General features: G+C 59.2%; 3 protein-coding genes and 1 long non-coding RNA gene across 4 annotated transcripts; 2 read left to right on the top strand and 2 right to left on the bottom strand.

Moving 5' to 3' along the window:
• Positions 1-238: 238 nt before the first annotated feature.
• Positions 239-2863, top strand: DNAJC5G (DnaJ heat shock protein family (Hsp40) member C5 gamma). Its single transcript, XM_058835028.1, has 4 exons — positions 239-639; positions 913-1126; positions 1282-1435; positions 1968-2863. Exons 1-4 carry the CDS (start codon positions 254-256, stop codon positions 2045-2047), a joined length of 834 nt encoding a protein of 277 aa, XP_058691011.1. The 5' UTR covers positions 239-253; the 3' UTR covers positions 2048-2863.
• Positions 2864-2965: 102 nt separating this feature from the next.
• Positions 2966-6772, top strand: TRIM54 (tripartite motif containing 54). Its single transcript, XM_058835027.1, has 10 exons — positions 2966-3659; positions 4188-4360; positions 4662-4833; positions 4910-5005; positions 5112-5345; positions 5543-5565; positions 5653-5777; positions 6114-6215; positions 6361-6399; positions 6596-6772. Exons 1-10 carry the CDS (start codon positions 3057-3059, stop codon positions 6604-6606), a joined length of 1578 nt encoding a protein of 525 aa, XP_058691010.1. The 5' UTR covers positions 2966-3056; the 3' UTR covers positions 6607-6772.
• A 3848-nt stretch (positions 6773-10620) lies between these two features.
• On the bottom strand, positions 10621-17911 carry LOC131576989 (uncharacterized). Its single transcript, XR_009277125.1, has 2 exons — positions 15020-17911; positions 10621-10958 (listed from the first exon to the last, which is right to left on the bottom strand). It is a non-coding gene; the product is annotated as an uncharacterized LOC131576989 (long non-coding RNA).
• A 971-nt stretch (positions 17912-18882) lies between these two features.
• Positions 18883-22044, bottom strand: UCN (urocortin). The gene has a single exon (XM_058834230.1). It carries the CDS (start codon positions 19454-19456, stop codon positions 19157-19159), a length of 300 nt encoding a protein of 99 aa, XP_058690213.1. The 5' UTR covers positions 19457-22044; the 3' UTR covers positions 18883-19156.
• Between the last annotated feature and the right edge of the window lie 105 nt (positions 22045-22149).

The following is a 22149-nucleotide window of genomic DNA, read 5'->3' as shown; positions in this document are numbered from 1 at the left end:
TCCCGGTGTCCCGTGTCCCGTCCCCCTGTCCCGGTGCCGCCTGTCCGCTGTTCCCCCTGTCCCGGTGCCGCCTGTCCCGCTGTCCCCTGCCCTGTCCCGGTGTCCTGTCCCCGGTGTCCCGGGGCGGGCTGCCCCGTCTCCTGTCCCCACTGTCCCGTGTCCTGTCCGCTATCCCCGCTGTTCCGGGGCTGGCTATCCCCGCTGTCCCGTCCCCTGTCCCAGTGTCCCGGTGCCGCCTGTCCCGCTGTCCCCGATGTCCCCGCTGTTCCCCCTGTCCCGGGCGGGCTGTCCCCGCTGTCCCGTGTTCTGTCCCGCTGTCCCGGGGCGGGCTGTCCGCTGTCCCCGCTGTTCCCGCTGTCCCGGTGCCGCCTGTCCCCGCTGTCCCGTGTCCTGTCCCCGCTGTCCCGTGTCCCGGGCGGCGCAGGCGCAGAGCGGCGGCGGCGCGGGCGGAAGCGGCGGCGGGCGCGGGCAGGGCCGTGGCGCTCGGTGCCGCGTCCCGTCCGACCCCGCCACCCTCGGCTCGGCCATGGCGGAGCCCCCGCGGCCGCAGCGGAAGCTGTCCCGGGTCGGGGAGAGCCTGTACCGGGTGCTGGGGCTGCAGAAGGGCAGCTCCCCCGAGGAGATCAAGAAGGCCTATCGGTACGGGGGGGTCCGGCGGGGCCGCGGGGTCGTCCTGGGAGCCCGGGCGTGAGGGTCCGTCCTCCCAGCGCGGCCGGGATCTCGTCCGGATGGTCCTGGTCCCATCCCGGCCGTCAGGGTCGGTTCTCGGAAACGAGACCGTAATCCCGTGCCGGGGGTCCCGGTTCCGTGCCGGGGGTCCCGGTTCCGTGCCGGGGGTCTGGGTCTGTCCCGGGGTCTGTCCCGGGGAGCGGGGCTGTGACCTGAGCTGGATCCCCCCGCTGCACCCCGCAGGAAGCTGGCTCTCAAATACCATCCGGACAAGAACCCCGATGACCCGGCGGCAGCCGAGCGGTTCAAGGAGATCAACAGCGCCCACGCCACGCTGAGCGACGCGGACAAGCGCCGCCTGTATGACCAGTACGGCTCCCTCGGCCTCTACGTGGCCGAGCAGTTCGGGGATGATGCGGTCCGGCACTACTTCCTCATGTCCAAGTGGTGGTTCCAGGTGAGCCCGGCATCATCCGGCATCCGTGGGGCTGGCGGGTCAGCTAAGCTTAGTGGTTTGATGTCCTGGCAGGCTGGTGGTTTGAGTGGGGTTGCAGGACTGGTGTGAATGGGTCAGGGATTTGAGTGAGCTCAGTGTGTCTGCCCCTGATGCAGGCACTGGTGCTGTGCTGCGGTGCCCTCACCTGCTGCTGCTGCTGCTGCTGCTGCTTCTTCTGCTGTGGGACGTGCTGCCAACCCAAGGAGGATGAGTCCTACAAGTACGTGGACCCCAAGGACCTGGAGGCACAGATGGGCGCAGAGGACAGCGGTAAGTCAGGCTGGAGGCCAGCAGCTAGGAGCACCTATGTTTGCTTTGTGGGGGCTCTGGGGTGTCCCTATGTCCCATCTCATGTGGGGACAGAGTTCTGACTCAGGCCTTGGGTTGGTTTTAGCTGCACCTCTTGTTTCCAGCCAGCCCTCAGTGTTTCCAGTGTGGGCCAGGGCTGGTGACAGTGACAGTGACAGAGGGAGCCACTGCACGGACTGTGGGTACACCTTGTCCTTCCCTTTGGACAAAGGCCCCCTGAACAGGCCTGAAGCTTAGAGACCCTTGGGCGGGTGCCCTTTGGGGCTCAGAGCACGGGAAGAGCGGCTGTGCTCCGGGCCGGCTCTGTTCCCTGGCACTGGCCATACTGGGGTCAGTGGGGCTGAGTGACTCCTGCAGATTTCTGTGGTGTCGGGGCACTCCCACACGGCTCTGCACTGGCCAGGGCTGTGGGAGCCCTTGCGGGGATGTTTTGAGATTGCTGCTCACTGGCAGGATGGGGCCGAGCCACTGATCCGCAGCTCTTCCTTTCCAGGTCCTCAGATCCCTGTTGTGGCACAGCCCCCGCCTGCCGGCACGGAGCCACTACCAGCCAGCACCAGGAGTGATGCCTGAGGCTGGTCCCATCCCGCCGACTCCCCCAGGACTCGGGACAGGAGTTCTCCTTTAGGACTGTCACTTTCTGGGACCATGGTCCCGCCCCCCGGGCTCATCAGCCTCGGGAGGGATAGAATCTCAGGTTAATTTGGCCAGCATCAATGCACAGGCTCCCGGGCCCCTGCTCGAGCTCCAGGGCAATGCCCCTGTGTCCCAGCACTGGTGGTGGCAGTGGCCTGGAGCCCATGCTGCTGTGGCCCCCTTTAGTGCCTTGCCTGTGTCCACGTCGGGCACCGAGCACCAGGCACAAACAGAGATGCTCCGGGCCGAGCTCCGCAGCTCGCGCGAGGGAGCTGAGCGCGTCCAAGACCATTAGCACTGTAACCTCTGGGGCTGGGCTGAGCCCGCTGCCCCCTCTGAACCCTCCCGATGGGTGCTGGGTGCCAAACGCTGCTGTGGGGTCGGGGTGCTTCTATCTGTACCCCTTTCCTCTGCCCTCTGGCAGAGGTTGTCTGGGTTTTTGTGGGCACCATTAAAGGCTGATGGGAGGGGCGTGTGTGTGTGCCTGGGCTCTGTCCAGGGCTGCTGGAACACTCAGCAGCAGGATGTGCCTCTGCCTGGTGTTGTCCACGCTGGGGGCTGTGCCCATGGATCCTGCAGGGTGGTGGACTGGCTGGGGCGTGGCGTGGGCACTGTCCTCTGTGGAGTGGTCCTGTCGAGTGAATGTCACTCGTTTACTGTCACCCACTCTGTCCTCTGCTGCTGACTCCCACAGGCTCTGCTCTTCCCACTCCTTGCTGCTGCAGCCCTGGAGCCCTGCTCCCCACTGCCCAGCCCCACCCCTGCTCCTGCCCTGCTCTCTGGGAGCCGTGGCCCTGCGCAGGGCCGGGACTGGCAGGGATGACACGGAGGGGGACTCAGTGAGCCGCTTGCCCTTTCTTCCCGTCTCTGGTCACCGCCTCTGCCTGCAGCTGCATGGGCTCTGCCTCACTCCCTAAATATAGACAGGGTGGCAGGGTGAGTGAGGATGGGGGTGTCCTGGCACCAGCCCCTGCACCCTGCTGTTCGGGGGGGTGGCACTGGGCTGGGGCTGTGGGGTCTGGGGGACCCCAGCCTCCCCCAGCCCCGCTGCCTCCAGCGGGAGGCACACGCTCCTCAACATGACTGCCAGCCCTGCTCCCCCGGAGCCCCGGCCGCTCCTCCTCTCCGGGCAGGGATCAGCGAGTCCCGAAACTCGGTGGCAGGGGATCAGCGGGTCCCGGGACCAGCCGGTGCCCAGGGGTGGGCAGGAATGGTGACTCAGTGTCACCCGACGCCGCCGACAGCTGCGGCTGGCGGGGCGGGGGCCGCTAAAATTAGCGGCGGGGCCGGAGCCGGGGCCGAAACAAAGCGGGCACCGGGCGGCCGGAGCGGAGCCGCGGGACAGAGCCGGGTCGGGCCGGGACGGGCCGGGACCGCGGCCATGAACTTCGCCGTGGGGCTGAAGCCGCTTCTGGCGGAGGCGAGGAGCATGGAGAGCCTGGAGAAGCAGCTCATCTGCCCCATCTGCCTGGAGATGTTCTCCAAACCTGTGGTCATCCTGCCCTGCCAGCACAACCTCTGCCGCAAGTGCGCCAACGACGTTTTCCAGGTGGGACCCGCCGGTGGGGGCGGGGGAGGCACCGGGAATTCCATCCTTAGGACCCCACTCCGGCGGGTGGTGGCCCCGTTATCCCGGGATCCCCGGCCAGCGAGGCGCAGGGGCAGGCGGCACTAGGAACACCGGGGTCCTCTTCACAGCCGGGGCCTGGTGTGGCTCTGGCACCGGGAATCCCGGCTGCGGGATCAGCCGGCGGGCCGGGCTGCGCTCGGTGCCGGCGACGGTGAACGGGCCCGGTGAACGGGCCCGGTGAAGGGCCGTGTGCGTGCCCTTGTTTGTGTCCACACCTGTGTCCGTGCTCTTGCCCGTCTCCATCTCTGTCTCTGTGCCGGGGGGCTGTGGGGCGCAGATCCGTGCGGACGGGAATTGCCGGGATACCAGGGGTGCCGGGGTGCGGGGGGTGCCGGGGGTGCCGGGATACCGAGGGTACCGGGGGTATCGGGGGTGCCGGGGTGCCGTGATACCGGGGGTGCCGGGGGTGCGGGGTGCCGCCGCCCTGACCCCTCGCGTACCCCCCAGGCCTCCAACCCGCTGTGGCAGTCACGGGGCTCCAGCGCCGTGCCGTCGGGCGGCCGGTTCCGGTGTCCGTCGTGCCGGCACGAGGTGGTGCTGGACCGGCACGGGGTGTACGGATTGCAGCGGAACCTGCTCGTGGAGAACATCATCGACATCTACAAGCAGGAGTCGGCCCGGTCCGGAGGCGCGGGGACCCCGCGGCGGGGGGAGGCGAGCCCACCGAGAGGGCTGGAGTGGGATCCCGGCAGGAACTGGGCGGTCATGGGGCCCACCCAGGGCCAGAAAATACTCCTGGGGCTGGGGGTGTCTCCAGCACCAGAGGTATTCCTGGTGCCAGGAATGTCCCTGGGGTTGGAGGGTCCCTGGGAGCCAGAGGTGTCTCCAGGGCTGGGCAGGTCCTGGGGCTGGCGCTGTCTCTGCAGCTGGGGTGTCTCTGGGGGCCAGGGTGTCTATCTGACACCCCCAACCCCCTTGTAGACCCCTTCATGCCAAGGCCGAGCAGCACCTCATGTGTGAGGAGCACGAGGATGAGAGGATCAACATCTACTGCCTGCGCTGCGAGGCGCCCACCTGCTCCCTGTGCAAGGTGTTCGGGGCACACAAGGACTGCGAGGTGGCTCCGCTGCCGGCCGTCTACCAGCGCCAGAAGGTGGGGAGCCCCTGGGGTTTTGGGGGGCCGAGGGTACCCCCACAGCCACCTTCACGCCCGTGCCCTCTACTCCCAGAGTGAGCTCAGCGACGGCATCGCCATGCTGGTGGCGGGGAACGACCGGATCCAGGCCATCATCACACAGATGGAGGAGATCTGCCACACCATCGAGGTTGGGACTGCGGGTCCCAACTGGGGCTGTGCCAGGGGAGGGATGTGGTGGCGCTGGGAGAGCCCAGCCCTGGGGACACGCTGCAGCAGGGCCTCCCGCCCCACAGGAGAACGGCCGGCGGCAGAAGCAGCACGTGGGGCTGCGGTTTGATGCGCTGTACGGGATCCTGGAGGAGCGGAAGAAGGAGCTGCTGCAGAGCATCGCAGCCGAGCAGGAGGCCAAGCTGCAGCGTGTCCGTGGGCTCATCCGCCAGTACGGAGACCACCTGGAGGCCTCCTCCAAACTGGTGGAGTCAGCCATCCAGGCCATGGAGGAGCCCCAGATGGCCGTGTACCTGCAGGTCCTGCCAGGGGAGCAGGGAGAGGAGGGGACAGGGGAGCTGGGACTGCCCCAGGGCTGGGTGGTAGTGCCATGGTTCCCGGTGGCTGTGCTCACCCAGAAGGATCTGTGGATGCCCCTGGGTGGGATGCACAGGGGTGGGCCTGTGGTGGGGGTGATGTCCAGGAGACACTGATCTCCCTTTGCTTTCCTTCACAGCACTCCAAGGAACTCCTGAAAAAGTAAGTGGGGAGTATGGGGGGAAAAGGCCTTTGCCTGGTGGCCTCTGGGTGCTGGACCCTGCAGCTCCCGGGGTCTCTGCCCTGCAGGATCACAGACATGTCCAAGGCATCAATGAGCAGCCGCCCTGAGCCCGGCTACGAGAATATGGACCACTTCTCCATCAACGTGGACTACGTGGCTGAGATGCTGAGGACCATCGAGTTCCAGACAGGTGCCTGCACTGGGGAAACTGCTGCTGTCCCGAGGGGGCACCGGGACTGCCTGGGGCACCCAGGCCTCAGAGAAGCAGAGCCTCCCTCGCCACATGCCCTGTGTGGGGATCCCACACGGTACTGTGGATGTGACCTCCACCTGTAGCACCACCCAGGGACCCTGGAGGGTCAGTCTTGCCCCAGACTCTCCCTGGTTTCCACACTGGGCAGGTCACACTCCTCCTGGGAACATCCTGGAGTGTCCTGCTTGGTCACCTCCCTCCTGGCATGTCCTGGTGTATCCCCATAGTGCAGGAGGGAGGGAAGGTCCCACCTGAGCTGTCCCCTGCCCACAGAGCCACTGGGCGAGGATGAGGGTGATGGACCCGGGGACGGCAGTGAGGCCACAACAGATGAGGACCGGCTGGACGGCCTGGAGGTGCCTGAAGCTGCTGAAGGTGGGTGCATGCCCTGACTGCCCAGTGCCATGCCCAGTGCCATGCCCAGTGCCATGCCTGCTTGGCTGTGCCATGGCCCACGTGTGGCAGCACGGGTCCATCAGGGTCCTGGGGTATCCCTGTCTCTGTCTTGCTTCCTCTGCAGATGTGGGGCCGAGGCAGAAACCAGCGAGTTCTCCCCACGGTGAGACTCTGATGGGGAGTGAGATGGGCACAGCCATGGGGTGCCATGGGGCAGAGGAGACACCTCCTGGGAATGGGGATGAGGATGTGGATGGAAGGTCACACCTCAGGCTCCTCCCAGGCCGTCCCTGTCTTCCTGCTGCAGGGAGTGGGAAGGGGGCCCGGGGTCACAGGGCTGAGGCTTCTTTTCTGCACAGGTCAGCACTGAGGTGAAGCCGTGGGGTAGCGCTGGCACGCCCTCAGCTGTGGCTGTCTCTGTCACCCCCGCCCCGGCTGTGGCCATCCCTGGCACTCTCAGTCGAGCTCCATCCCTGCTGCTGGGATTCCCCAAATGGGCGCTGCCCCTCTACAACATTAAAAGTGTGTGACACGTTCTCGTGTGGTGTGTGGGTGGGGTGGAGGCGGGGGGTGCCCCAGACCAGCTCTGCACCGGCCCCACAGGGTCCAGCCCCTGCCCCATCACCCCAGCAGTGTCCCCAGGACCTCAGGCAAGGGGCCGAGACCCCAGAGCCCCAGTGCCACCCGGAGCCCACCCCAGAGCCCACCCTAGAGCCCCAGTGCCACCCGGAGCCCATCCCAAAGCCCCAGAGCCCCAGTGCCACCCGGAGCCCATCCCAAAGCCCACCCTAGAGCCCCAGTGCCACCCGGAGCCCATCCCAAAGCCCACCCTAGAGCCCCAGTGCCACCCGGAGCCCATCCCAAAGCCCCAGAGCCCCAGTGCCACCCGGAGCCCATCCCAAAGCCCCAGAGCCCCAGTGCCACCCGGGCTCTGCCCCCCGCCCTCCTCCGCGCCCCCCGCCCCGCCCGGGTGTCCGCAGCGGCGCCGTCCCCGGGGTTCTGGGGGCAGACGCTGTCGGGATGAGCTGGCTGAGCACACACACTCTCGGCTGCCGGAGCCCGCCGGCTCCCCCGGGAGCTCGGTGGCCGCGGTGGCTGCGTCACCCGGGCCGTGCGGTCGCCATGGCGGCACGGCCGGTGCTGCTCGGCCGGTGATGCTCGGCCGGTGCTGCTCGGCCGGTGATCCGGTGCTGCTCGGCCGGTGATCCTCGGCCGGTGCTGCTCGGCCGGTGATCCGGTGATGCTCGGCCGGTGATGCTCGGCCGGTGATGCTTGGCCGGGCTCCTCGGGCTGCTCGGGGCCCCGTTCCTGGGCTCCGCCGGGGATGTCCCGGCTGCCACAGCCTGCCCAGCCAGGGGACAGCGAGGCCCGAGCCCTGTGGGCCACCGGCAGCCGGGCACCGGGGCTGGGGGCTGCGGGCGAGGTCCCGGGGGGTGGTGACAGACGGGGCAGCTCTGCTCTCCTGCTGAAGCACAGGCGATGCTGCTGCCGGTGGATCAACCCCGGGGCCCAGCCCAGCTGCGCCCCGCCAGCATCTGCTCCTTCACACACCAGAAACGCGCCTGGGAGGCTGGGGTGATCCCTGGGGAGCCTGGGGGGCTGTGCTTTCTCCATGCCTGCACCAGACATTCCTGGAAGCAGCATTTGCCTTTCCCTCCCCTCCTCAGGGATGTTGCCTTGTCGCTGTCACCCTCCAGAGGTGACTGAGACCTCAGCTGGGTGCCAAAGGTGCCAGCCCAGTGCTTGAGATGCCTCAGGAGAGCCCCACCGTAGCTCTCTTCTGTTTCAGGCAATTTTCTTCCTCGTGCTTTGTGCCCAGATGCTCCTCACCTGCCACTGCCCTCCCAAGCCAGCCTGGCCTCCAGGCAGCTCCCTGGCAGCTGCTGATGCATCTGCTTAAATTAAAATTAAATTGTACCCCCACCTGAGATTTCAGGAAGAGGTGATCTGTGCATGGACTCTAACATGCAGCCTGCTCCAGCTGCTGTTCAAGGCTGGCTCCAAGAAGCATCATTATTTATTTACTCTTCTCCACAAGTGTGCTTCCAAAGGCCTTTTTCTCCATAAGGGGCACAATGTTAACATTCCTAAAGAATGTCTTTTCACTTTCCCCCCCAAAGGCAGGTGGGTTGTCCACCTACTGTCATCACTTACCCAACTCTATGCCCTATTTGTGGAATTTTGTCCATTTTATTTGGTTTGTGTTGGGTTTGTGTGGCAAGGTTTTGATAGTGGGGAGATGACAGAGGCAACCTCTGTGAGAAGCTGACAGAGGCTTCCCCCATGTCCAGGAGAGCCAAAGCCAGCTAGCTCCAGGATGGACCTGCTGCTGGCCCAGGCAGAGCCCATCAGTGACGGCAGTAGCACCTCAGGGATAATGTATTTAAAGAAGGAAAAAGAGTTCTTGTCTAGAGGTAATTGCCGCCAGAGAGGAAGGATGGTGTGAGAGCAGCAGCCCTGGAGCCTCCCAGGTCAGTGCAGAAGGAACGAAAAGAGGTGCTCCAAGTGCTGGAGCAGGGATTGTTCCACAGCCTGTGGGGACCCAGGGACAGCAGAGACACAGCTACAGCCTGTGGGGACACACAGGGACAGCACAGACCCAGCTACAGCCTGTGGGGACACACAGGGACAGCAGAGACACAGCTACAGCCTGTGGGGACACACAGGGACAGCAGAGACACAGCTACAGCCTGTGGGGACACACAGGGACAGCAGAGACACAGCTACAGCCTGTGGGGACACATAGGGACAGCACAGACCCAGCTACAGCCTGTGGGGACCCAGGGACAGCAGAGACACAGCTACAGCCTGTGGGGACACACAGGGACAACAGAGACACAGCTACAGCCTGTGGGGACACACAGGGACAACAGAGACACAGCTACAGCCTGTGGGGACCCAGGGACAGCAGAGACACAGCTGCAGCCTGTGGGGACACACAGGGACAGCACAGACCCAGCTACAGTCTGTGGGGACCCAGGGACAGCAGAGACACAGCTACAGCCTGTGGGGACACACAGGGACAGCAGAGACACAGCTACAGCCTGTGGGGACACACAGGGACAGCAGAGACACAGCTACAGCCTGTGGGGACACACAGGGACAGCAGAGACACAGCTACAGCCTGTGGGGACACACAGGGACAGCACAGACACAGCTACAGCCTGTGGGGACACACAGGGACAGCACAGACACAGCTACAGCCTGTGGGGACACACAGGGACAGCACAGACACAGCTACAGCCTGTGGGGACACACAGGGACAGCACAGACACAGCTACAGCCTGTGGGGACACACAGGGACAGCAGAGACACAGCTACAGCCTGTGGGGACACACAGGGACAGCAGAGACACAGCTACAGCCTGTGGGGACACACAGGGACAGCAGAGACCCTCCCCAGGCCCTGGAGGAGCCCACGCCAGAGCAGCTGGGTGCCCACAGGAGTCTGTGACCCCATGGGAAGCCCATGCTGGAGCAAGGTCCTGGCAGGGACCTTCAGAGCCGTGGGGAGAGGAGCCCATGCTGGAGCAAGGTCCTGGCAGGGACCTTCACACCCGTGGGGAGAGGAGCCCATGCTGGAGCAGGTTTGCTGGCAGGACCTGTGACCCTGCTGGGGACAGTTCCTGGGGACTGTCCCATGGAAGGGACACCCAGTGGAGCAGTTTGTGAGCAGCCACAGCCCACAGGACACGGGAAGGACTCATGCTGGAGGAGCCTGCAGAGGACTGCCTCCCTCCCACGCTGGCACAGGGCAGGAACTCCTCTCCCTAAGAAGGAAGCAGTGGCAGAACCACGGGGTGAACCGGCTGTAACCCCATTCCTGTCTCACTGCACCGCTGGAAGGGAAGAGGGGGAGGATGGGGAATAAAGCTAAGCCTGGGATGGAGGGAGGGGTGAGGGGAAGGTGCTCTTAGATTTTGTTCTACTTCTTGTTACCCTACTCTGATTTGATTGGATACATTAATTTTCCCAATCCAAGCCTGCTTTGCCCACAGCAGTAATCAGTGAGCTTCCTCTGTCCTTGTCCTGAGCCATGAGCTGTTCTTACATTTTCTCTTCCCTGTCCAAGGGAGGGGAGAGTGATGGGGCAGCTTTGGTGGGCACCTGCTGCCCAGCCACGGTCAATCCATCACACACATGAAAATTACCTTCCTCTGGGCTTATGTTAAACCCCATGGAAAATCCTCACAGGGTTTTGAGACTTAAGGAGCAATATCAGATTTAAATCTAAGATTAAAATTCCCCGATCCAAAGGGTCCTTCATTGATTGTGACACTGGGAAACCCAGCAGTTTTACTGCTTGTGTTTGAATTTTCCCCATCAATTGGACAAGCTGTAAAGTAACAACATATTTGATAATGGATCACCATAAAGTAACAACATATTATATAAGTACTTCACTTGAAAAATTAATTTACATAAACAGATTAAAAAAATTGAAGAACATACTTCTATGTCCTCAGTCAGTTGGAACTTCAGGTTTCCAGTTTGGTGTGAATTCCATGTGTCTTGTCCGGACTCAGGGAGCCTTTTCACACAAGCAAGAGATCCAAGAGTTGATTCCTGTCCTTTTCACTGCAGTGTTTTTCCTTAACACTTCTGGGAAAGCACCTTCCCACCTTTCTTGTAGAGTCTCTTCCTTTCATCCTCAAACGCTTCTCCAGATTGAAAAGACTGTCCAGGGTACCCAAGGGAAGGGTGGGGCCTCCAATTCAAAAACCTGTGAATGAGGATAAAGGCTGTGAAGGAGAAATTGGACATTTGTCTCTGCTTGTCTCCTTGCACACACCTGATCTCCACGTGTGGTTACAAGGTTATGCCTTCCACTATGGCATTTCCAAAGTTCTCATTCCTGCTTTGACCTGGGGACCGACACAAACTCGTTAAGAGCCAAAGATGGTGCTCCACTCGAGCCTTTCGTTGTGACTTGGATATTTGTTTCTTTATTGTCTGATTCGTCCTTTCTGTCTTCCCACTGGACTGTGGGATCCATGAGGTGAGTAGCTCCCCAGTATACTGTGAAAATCTGGACACTTCTTGCACAATTTATGCTATAAAGTAGGGTTCATCATCTGTAGAAATTCCTTCTGGGACATCCAGTCTGAGTATTGTTTCTTTGAAGAAACCCTGATCACTTCTCTGCTCTGGTTGGTGCAACAGGGGAAAGCCCTGGTGTCACAGAAAACTGGGAAATAAACTCTCCAACCAATTTGCTAGGTTAGAAAGTGAACATTGTTTTATTAGGAGTGCTGGATGCATGGGAAATCCTCCTCAAAGCATGCATGGCCAGTAACTTCACAGACCAGGTATTCCTGAAGAGAATATATATTGATCACATCTCCTGAACACAAGCATATATGCTAATAATTTCTGAGGACTTATTTTGGTATGGTTCCAGATCTTCTGATGGATCTGTTCTCTTTGAGAGCATTTTAAATATGTGTTGGGTTATGAGGTACTTCTCTTATCATTCTTTGTTCTGACACACAATCCTTGTTCTCAAAACTAAGATATTGGCTAGTACATATTAATCACTAATATAGGTAAATAAGGAAGCATTAGCTGGCACAAGATTAAGTCACAGACATCTGTCTCTCCTGACAGTCCTGGGTGTGGTCCTTCTGATTTGGCACATATTGTTCTTTAAACAGGTTTGGCACTTTCTAATGATGCTTTTTATAGAGTTATCTGTAAGAGACGCTTCGGGATGGACGGTCCGAGACACGGCAGAGTCCTCTATAGCCGAGTTTATTATATTTATTATATAGCCGAGTTAGGTGTCAGGAGTTTATTTCAGGGCGTGGGGGAGAGAGAGCTCTGCTGTGAGCCAGCAGATAGAGCTCAAAGCAGGCTCAGAGAGAACAATACAAAAGAGGGTAAAATATGAATACATGAGTTTAAGACTTAAGATTGCTAAGAAAGAGAGTAACAGAACAGAAGTGAGAGGGCTGGGGAAAAAGGGCCGAGCTCTCCTTTACAATTACTTATATAACCTATACCTTTGAATATTCTATTCCTTTACTAACCAATCTTTCTAAATATACTAATACAATAACATTTGTGTGTGACCTATAGAAATCGCTGCTTTTGCATATTTTTAGTTATCTCAGGGTCCTTCAGACCTTTCCTTATAAGGCTGGGGAGAGGGGTCTCAGCTTGGTTTTATTGCAGGAAAGAATGTGTTCTGGCATACCAGACCGGTTTCTTTGAATTATTCAAACCGTACTTTCATTTGTATTTCTTCCTTAGCCTTTCTGGCTAAAGAGTCATATTTATAATTTCTTTCTAATTCTACCTTCCCAACAGTTATCTCTGTGCTCAAAACTTGAGGCTTCAGTGCTTCTGCCAGAGTCTCTATTTCCAGTGAGTTCCCCTGTGCTGTTCCTCTGCCATAATCCCCACAAGGCGTTGGGGAATTGCTGCCTGTGGATGGAATCCACCATCCTTCAGGGCTATTTTCAGGACCTAACAAATCTGCCACTTTGTCAGCCAGGCCATTTCCAACATTCACTGGGGTTTCTCTGGATGGATGAGCTTTGCAAGGCGTTATTGCCATCTTTTGAGGTAGCTGCATGCCCTCCAACAATCTCTGTATTTCTTGTCCATGTTTCCTGGGGGATCCCTTAGAAGTTCACAGCCCTCTCTCTCTTTCCAGATGGCTCCATGGGCATGGACCACTCCAACAGCAAATTTTGAGTCCATCCAGATATTTACAGTCTTTTCATGTGAGATCTCCAATGCTGTGTCAGTCAGCTCTGTGCAGTCAGCTCTGCTTTCTGTGCCGAGGTGTTTGGGGTCAGAGCTTTGGTTCCTGTAACCTCGTGCTGAGTTAGTGCTGCATTCCTGCCTTTCCAGATTCCACTGCTCACAAAGCTGCTCCCATCCACACAGAGTTTGCAATCAGCTTCTTCCAGAGGAGTGTCCTGTAGATCTTCTTGGCTGGAGAACACCAGTTCAGTGGTGGATTCTGCATTCCAAGCCCCTCCTGCATTGTCCACTTCCTCTAATATTTCTGCTTCAAGTTCAGGATTCTGTAACAGATAGACTTGAGCTTCCAAGGCCTTTTCTTCAGGCATATCAATTATTTGGCAACCAGCCAACCAGAAAAGTGGTTGAAGAATACCAATAAATGTTTGCATTAATTACAGCTGGGTGATTCTGTAAAATCCATTTGCCAGTGTTTCTCAGAGGTTATTCCTTGCTTTGTGCTTCCTCCCTGTATTTTCTTTCTTATTTTTGGATGATTAACACAGCAAAGGATAATTTTTTAACTACTCTGTCTGCAAAACTTTGCATCTTGCATCCAAAGAATTTTTTGCTAAAAGCAGTGATGCCTCTGCTCCTGTGTGTGTCTCTTGATGCAGCCTTTTAAGCTGGATTTCCATTATGTCCAAGAGTTGCTTTCCAGGTGCTTTCCACCACCTTTACTTTTAGTACAGTTAAGCTGTTCCACTCATTGTGTCTCTCCTTTGGTATAATTGGTTGCAAATTAATCGACACAGGTTTGTGGAATCAAAGCTCCTTCACAACTTGGTTTCCTCAATGCAGCTTCTTCCACTGCTGGATCTGCTCTTCTATTTCCTTTACAATATTTCAATTATGTTTCTGGGGGGCTTTGCAATGTATTATTGTGATGTTCTTTGGTTGAATAACTGCTTTCTATATCTTTGGAATTTCAGCTACATATTTTTCTGACCTCCCCTGTGAGGTCAAAACTCCTTGCTCTTCCCAAGCTGCTCCATGAGCATGGACTGTGCCAAAGGCAGGTTTTGAGTGGGTATAAATATTGACTTCCTTTCCTCAGCTCAATGCCAGGGCCCGAGTGAGAGCTCCCAGTCTGGTTTTCTGGGAAGAGCTGTTCATGAGCAGTGGATTGTTTCCCAGTACCTTCATGGTATTGACCACAGTGTGCCCAGATTTCTGGCCTCCATTTAGCACATCACCACTTCTGTCAGTGAAGACTGGCATAGCTGGCACAGCAAATCCCTCCCCAGCAAGGGAAAAGGACATTCTGGCAGGTAGAGAAAGGGATGGGGTCATTTTGTGCTCCCAGTTGTGAATTCCATGGGATGTGAAATTGTCTGAGGGATTACCTGCTCCTGAGGAATTTCCTCCCTGGTTTTGTTTAAAGGTTCTTCACGGTAACTACAGAATGAAATGCTCCATTATCCACTAGAAAATCCATTGTTTCATTCCCCAGTTTAGCTGGAATCAAAGGATTGGCCAGGGAAACAGGAGATGTCTCTGTTCCCCCTCAGTCCAGCCTAATTTCTGCATCTTCTGATTTTTCCTTCTGTCTATTTGTAAGTTGGGGATGCTCCTTTTCCCAGTGCCCTTCTGTCTGCAACAGGCACCCTGGTATTTTTGGAGGGGTGTTAATCCCCACCCTCAGCCCCACTCTCATCCCTGAAATTGCCTGCCCCTGACAATGGATTCAGTAATTTCTCTTGGATCTTCTCCTTCTCTTCTACCTCTTCCTGATCCTTACAGGTATCACTTGGGAAATAACCATCCCCCCCACTTCTTCTCTGTTCTGGAGTTTCTAATACCAGCTGCCAACTGCCCAACGAAAAGCCAGTTAAACAGCATCCTGCTCCCTTCTCTTGCTGGATCTGGATCCATCCCTTTGGGAGCCACTTCACACAACCTTTCATACAAAGCCAATGGAGACTGCTTTCCTCCCTCTTCCCTTTGTACAGCTTGGAAAGGCGTTTCAGGTTCTCCACTTCCTCTTACAATCCGAATAAAATAATTTTCTAATATCATTTCAGTGACTCTCACCAGCACTCTGGTTGAGATCCCACCCTGGGTCCTTTTTAGGATGAAATTTGTGAGGATTTGGGTTGCCATGAACCATTTGATCTAATCCTGTTTTCCTAACTCCTTCTTCTCAAGCCTTTTCTAAATTGTCTTCCATTCCTCATGGGGAAGCAAATATTCCAGGAGAGCCTGGATGTCCTCCTGGTTTGGATTATGAATTGACATCATGGTTTTAATCACTCCACACATTCCATCAGGATTTCTGTGGGATGACCCTGCTCTCTGCTTCTGATTCAGCAAGTCTGAAGTGTGACCAGCACCTGCACACGGTCCCTCTGCTGCCCCAGGTGTGTTTGTAATACCAACTTACCTTTCTCCCTGATCCTGCTGGAGGTGAGGGATGTGTCAAAGGCACCGTTTCATCTCCAGACACACTGCCCACCTCCAGCTTTCATCCTTCCTTCGGAGGAGCTGCCAAGAGTTGCACTTGAGGTTTTTGTCTCTTTTATCTTCTTGTCTCATACAACAAGTATTTTTCCCCTTATCCTCTTTTCTTCATTTCCCAAAGAACATATTCCATTTTGATATTTTTGAAGATACTAAACCATATTTTTTCTTACTTTATTAATTAGTTCTTCAAGTGAAAACCAGATCTACATCAGGGACTTCATCCCATTCATTCTGCCTCCTACAAAGTAACATCAACTCTAAAACTGTTTTGTATTTTAAAGACCTGCTATTTTCCATCCTTTTTGCACCATCATTTAATTCAGAATGAGGCAACCATTGATTACAGTATCTTTTCAATTTATCTTGAATCCTAGGGTCACCCTAACTCTCCAGGATGCATCCTAGAGGACAGCAAAGTGGAATTTTCACAGAAGCAGAGGAACCATTTCAGCTGTGGAATTTCCAGTGTTTCATACACCATGCCGATGCACGCATCCAAATCCCAGTTTTCACATCACCAGCTCTGCATGTGAAAAACATGTGCAAACATCAAAAATCCAAGACATGCATCACCAAACTGTAGAAACAAAATACTTCTTTTCTTCAGCTTATGCAGAACCCAAACCCAAAATCCTACCTCCTGGCAACTTCCAACCACCCCCTTCAGCGAGGAAATCCCTCTACAGATCGTGTTGTGCCATGGAGTCAGGGGCTGTGCCGGTGCCAGGGCTGCTCATCCGCGGTACCCGATCACGAGGTTGGCGTGCGCGGGAACTCGTCCTGCCTGGAGCGGCCGGTCAGCCGGGGCAGGGCACTCTGGATATCCCATCTGGGTCATCCAAAACTGCTGTGGGCTTCCTGCTGTGCACTGACAAGCCACAAATCAAGGCAAGGGATTTCTGGGTTTATTCTGCTTAGTGCAGAGCCAGGAGCTGAGGGTTTCCCCAAGGCTGAGCATCAGAACCTTACACTGTTGATACATTTGAGCAAATAACCGGCATTCATTTGTTACCAATTACAGAACTGTTATTAATTAGGACTCAAACCCCTCTTTGCTGGGTGTATCTCCCTCCACAGGTGCAGCTTTTTCCTCAGTTTGACTTGGGGTCCATTCTGAGTAGGTGGTCAGTGAGCCACTGATTGTGATCTCCTGTTGCCAGAATTACCTTTTCCCCTGGTGCTGTTCAGTCCTGCTGGCGACATCCTGGTGCCTCTCATCCAGCCAGCCCAGTGCTCTTGGAGTGCTCTTCCCTTTCCCTTAGAAGATTAGTCGAGCCTGCAAGGTTCATGATGTAATTACCAATCACAAGCGTCCAACTACAGCTACTGAGGGACATGAGGGACAACAAAATCCTCAGTGGTGACACTGAGTCAGAGAGGCAGCAGTGACATCCCTTCCCAGCGGATCCAGGTGGACAACAGCCCACTGGCTGGGGAGGATGAAGGGAGAGAGGGAGCCCTCCCCTCCGTGAGGTGTGGAGAGCTGTGGATGCAGCATCCTGGCCATGCTGGGGCTTCCTGGAGCAAGGAGGACGTGACATCTGGAGTCCAGGAGAGCAATGCCAAAGGGGCTGCAGCATGTGCTGCATGAGGAGGAACTGGAATGTTTTGGGGTACCTTTGTGTACACAGAAGAGCCAGGCTCTTCCCAGTGGAGCCCAGTGACAGGACCAGCAGCAACAGGCACAAACTGGCCTCCAAAGGTTTGGGTTTCTTTTTGCAGCGAGGCTGATCACACAGGGTGCCTGCAACAGGCTGCCCAGAGGGGTTGTGGTGCCTCCAGCTGGGAAGGCACCCCTGGCTGTGTGAGGGGCAAGAGGCCCCCAGAGCCCCACCAGCCCCAGCCCTGCTCATCAGGGCTGGCTGAAGCAGGCTGTCCAAGTCAGTGTCCAATCTGGTATAAGTATCTCCTAGGAGGGATTGTCCCACTACAACCCTTCCTGCCAGCCTGGCCTTCCAGCTCCAGGGTACTCATGCTCTGGTGGAATTTCCCCTTTAAAATCCCAGTGAACATCCACAGCATGAGCAGCTGGAGCAGGGCCTGGAGTGGTGGAATCTGCAGCCTTGAGCTCGTTCCCAAAGGCCGTGCTCCCCAGCTCCTCTGCCCCTTGGAGCAGCCTCCTGCCAGAGCCACTGGCTCAGTGAAAGCAGCTCACGTGAAATCGGAGGGCTGCACACCCTGCCAGGGGCATCAAGCTCTGTGCTGCCTGCACTCCTGCCTGCCCTGAGCACTGACCTCCACTGCTCTCACATCCCCACGCAGTCCTGCCCAGGTACACCATCAAAATATTGCTTCCTGCTCCAGCCCTGCCATGCTGCCCTTCCAGCAGGTATCAGGATGTTATCACAGAATTTCTGGCTGGTTTAGGGAAGGGACATCTGGTCCCATCCACTGCCACAGGCAGGGGCACCTTCCACAGACCGAGTTGGAGCCCCCAGTGGGGACCAGGGCCACCCACAGGGAGGCTGAACCTCCCCCAGCTGCCTCAGAAGGCTTCATGCTTGTCCTCTTGGTTGGGGGCCTGAAACACAGCCCACCCCAGTGTCCCCCCTCCCCCTCCACGACTCCAGCCCTGACCCACTCAGCTGCCCCGTGTGTCCCACAGAGGTTTCCCCCTGCTCCTGGTGCTCCCACATGGGTGGCCATATCCTCCCCCAGCTCCCAGCCTTGCCCCCGTCCTGGGGAGGGACTGCTTCCCTGCTCGTGTCCCCACTGGGGCAGGTGGGTGCAGCCCCCATGTGCCTGGCTCGCTGCTGGTGAGGATCCACTGTTCCCATCCCTCTGCCCCATTTTCTTCCTACTGCTCCCACACCTGGGGGGCTGTGAGCATCTCAATCCCCCTGAAGAACATGGTGTCACCTCCTGACCCAGAGCACACACAGCCTTGCTCCCAGTGCTCCTACTCAGCCCTGGCCCAGCTCATCCTGTCTCCTACTCCTGAGCCCTTTCTCCCTTTCCAGTGAGCCCTTTCCCTATTCCCAGTGAGTCCGTTTGTCCCTTCCTGGTACTCCGAATGAGTCTGTTTCCCCATCCCTTCTTCATTGCTGGTAAGCCTGTTCCTGGTGATCCCATTCCCTGTTCCTGGTGATCCCATTCCCTGTTCCTGGTGATCCCATTCCCTGTTCCTGGTGATCCCATTCCCTGTTCCTGGTGAGCCCATTCCCTGCTCCTGGTGATCCCATTCCCTGTTCCTGGTGATCCCATTCCCTGCTCCTGGTGAGCCCATTACCTGTTCCTGGTGAGCCCATTCCCTGTTCCTGGTGAGCCCATTCCCTGTTCCTGGTGAGCCCATTCCCTGCTTCTGGTGATCCCATTCCCTGCTCCTGGTGATCCCATTCCCTGTTCCTGGTGATCCCATTCCCTTGCTCCCACTGAGCCTCTCCCCCCCATTCTCCATTCCTGCTGAGCCCATTCCCGGTGAGCACGTTCCCAGTTTGCCCAGTCCCTGGCCCTGCACAGCCCCAGCTGCCCCCACCCCTCATTCGCTCACTCCTCGGGTTTCCACCACGTTTTATTACAAAATCGGTGCGGACCGGTCCCGGGGCCGGTTCCGCTCCGACTCGCCCCGGCGCTGGGGCTGAGTCGGGTTCAGCCGGTGCCGGTGCTGGTGCCGTGCGTCCTGCAGCGCAGAGCCCGAGGCGGTGGCTGGAGGCCGGTGCAGCCCCAGGGTAAGAGGGGGTTCGGGCTATCCGGGAATTCCGGGGGGGATCAGCGTCCCACGGCGTCGAGGATGCGGCGATTGGAATCGGCGCGGGCGCGCTGGCTCTGGGCGCGGGCGAGCAGCAGGAGGTGCCGCAGGAGGTGGAAGGTGAGGTCGATGGACAGCGGCGGCTCGTCCCGCCGCCCTCGCCACGGCCCCGGGGGCGGCGGCGCCAGCGGCGGCCAGAGCGGGTGGTCCTGAGCCCCGGTCCCGGCCGCCGGGACGGAGCCGTCGGTGGTGGCGGGACGGGCGGCGGCGGGCGGCGGGCGGGCGAGCAGCAGCAGGAGGGTGAGCAGTGCCCGCCGCATCCTCGGTCCCTCTGCACCTGCGGGGCCCGAGGCTCAGCGCCGCAGCAGAGACCGGGGCGGCGGCGGGGGCCCGACGGGAACGGCGGCCCCGGGACCGTCCCTCGCGCGGAGCCCCCTCCGTTCCCGGCCGCCCCGTTCCGTCCCCTCTGCGCGCCCCCGGCCCCGGTGCTGTCCCCGCCCGGTTCCCATGCCCCGTCCCGTACCCGGTGCGCTGTGCCCGTGCCCTGTTGTGCCGGTGCTGGCGGCGGAGCGAGCGCGATCCGTCCCGCGGGAGCAGAGCCGGCGGCGCGGCCGGGGCTTATATCGGTCCCGGAGCCGGGGCTGACGTCAGCGCCGGGCACGCACCGGGCGGCGGGGGCGGGGGGGAGGGGGGCACCGGGCGGCGGGGAGCGGACAGCCGGCGGCGGGACGGGGATGAGGGGCGGGGCGGCAGAGCCCGCTCTCCCCGGGTTAGGGAGCCACCGCTCCGGTTTTCTGACGCCCACCAAAGAGGCGCGGGGCTGGTGAGAGCAGGCGCCTTGGGCAGTGCTGACCCTCGCTTTCCCGGTCCCCCGATTTCCCCGGTCCCTCTCCCGGTCCCTCTCCCGGCTATGCCGCATCTCCAGTCTCATTCTCCGCCGCTGTCCGCGGTGCTGAACGGCCGGGACGCGCTGGGGCACCGGGGCCGGTGACCGGAGCCGGGCCAGTGAGCTGTACAGGTGAGCCCCCGGTGAGCCCTCGGTGAGCTGTACCGGGCTGAGCCGCGGCTTCTCGGCGTGGAACCCTCGCGTTCCCGGGTGGAACGGCCGCGTCGAGCAGCGGCGTCCAAGCAGGGACCCGCCTGGGGATGGGGGGCATCCCTGGGCGGGGGTGGGAATACCCCGAGCACCGGCAGCTCCGGGACAGGAGGGTCACGGGTGGGGGCCCAGCCTGGCTGCGGCTCAGTGTCCCGGGCCGAGCGGGCGGTGCCGAGGTCAAACCGCGGGGCCGAGGCCGCAGACGCCCCGAGCGCAGCGGCAGCACCGGCCAAGTCCTGTGAGTCATAGAATGGAGGCACCGGAGCCGGCAGCGCCGTGCTGGATGCAGGGTGTTCCGTCGGGGCACCGGCACCGCTGCCAAATGGTGAGGTGGCTGCTGGGGCTTCACACTACTGCTGGCAGCCCCCCGAGTGATCCACACTGCTGGCATTCCCTCCGAGCGCTCCACACTGCCAAGAGCAGCCCCCCGAGTGCTCCACATTGATCACAGCAGCCCCCCGAGTTCTCCACACTGCCAAGAGCAGCCCCCCGAGTGCTCCACACTGATTACAGCAGCCCCCGAGTTCTCCACACTGATCACAGCAGCCCCCCGAGTGCTCCACACTGATCACAGCAGCCCCCCGAGTTCTCCACACTGATCACAGCAGCCCCCCGAGTTCTCCACACTGATCACAGCAGCCCCCCGAGTTCTCCACACTGCCAAGAGCAGCCCCCCGAGTTCTCCACACTGCCAAGAGCAACCCCCCGAGTTCTCCACACTGATCACAGCAGCCCCCCGAGCTAACAGCAGTGTAGCCGAGCTGACACCCAGCGCTGGTGCAGGTGCCAGTGTGGGGCAGAGGCGGGCACAGAGGCTCAGCCTGGCCCCCTGCACGGTGTGTCCCCCCCCAGGTGGCACAGGGGTGGCAGAGAGCAGCACACGGTGTCGTGCCCCCATGACGTGATCTGGCATGAAGGCTGGCACCAGGCACCGCTTCCCGCAGCGGCAGGGCACAGCCCTCAGCAGGGGCTGGACTCAGCCCCCCGAGCCCTGGCAGCCCCACGCTGGGGCGGCTGCTCCTGGGGACAAGTGGCTCATTTCACATGGCTCTTGCCACGCTCGCAGCTCACTCGTTGCTGACAGCGAGAGCCTCCTGCACCCCCAGAGGGAGCTGCGAGAGGCTCAACACCTCAGAGCTGCAAATTCCTGCCATCTTCAGCACCCACCCCGCTGGCTGTAGAGAGTTTGAGCCCCACGCAGAACCCGAGGCCCCCCAGGTACTCAGCACAGAACCAGACCGTGGGGAGGATGAGGGTGGAGGACAACAGTGAATCCCCTCCATGAAGGCCACGCTGGCAGAGCCCAGGTGGTGCCAGCAGCGTGGGGATGGCTCTGTCCAGCTGTGTGGGGCTGCAGTAGCTCAGGTGAGTGGGCCAGGGCTCAGCACTCCACAGAGGTGAGATGAACCACCGTGGTCCCACTAGCTCCACTTGGAGCTCCTGGTTGGGATGTGCTGGGCAGGGACACTGTGGGAGCTGGATTGTGTCAGCGTGGACACACCTGCCCAGGGGCAGCAGTGCTGGCGGTGACAGCTCCGTGGGGCTTCTCTCTGGCACGACAGGCAGGCTTGCTTTGGACATGGCACCCTCCCCAGATGCACAGCCCTGCGCCAGGCACGCCCTGCCCCTGGGGGACTCTACACCCAGCATCAGGACTCTGGCACCATGGACCTCATTTCACTGCTCTGCAGCTGTGGAGGCACCATCACAGCCATGGAACAGCTGCAGCGGGATGACCCCCTAAACCACCATCCACCCTCTGTCAGAGTCCTTCTCTAGCCAGTGGGGCAGACCACCCCAGCTGCCTGCAGTCCACAGCCCTATGCTCGGTGCCTTGAGATGAGGCAGGGTGGACCTGTTGATCCGTAACAGAACAGTCGCTCTGGAACTGCATCTTCAGGGTCTGGGGGGCACGCT

Source organism: Poecile atricapillus, chromosome 3 (assembly GCF_030490865.1).
Source record: "Poecile atricapillus isolate bPoeAtr1 chromosome 3, bPoeAtr1.hap1, whole genome shotgun sequence".
In the NCBI taxonomy this organism is placed as follows: Eukaryota; Metazoa; Chordata; class Aves; order Passeriformes; family Paridae; genus Poecile; species Poecile atricapillus.
Note: the sequence above shows the minus strand (reverse complement) of the source record. Positions and strands in the feature narration are given on the sequence as shown.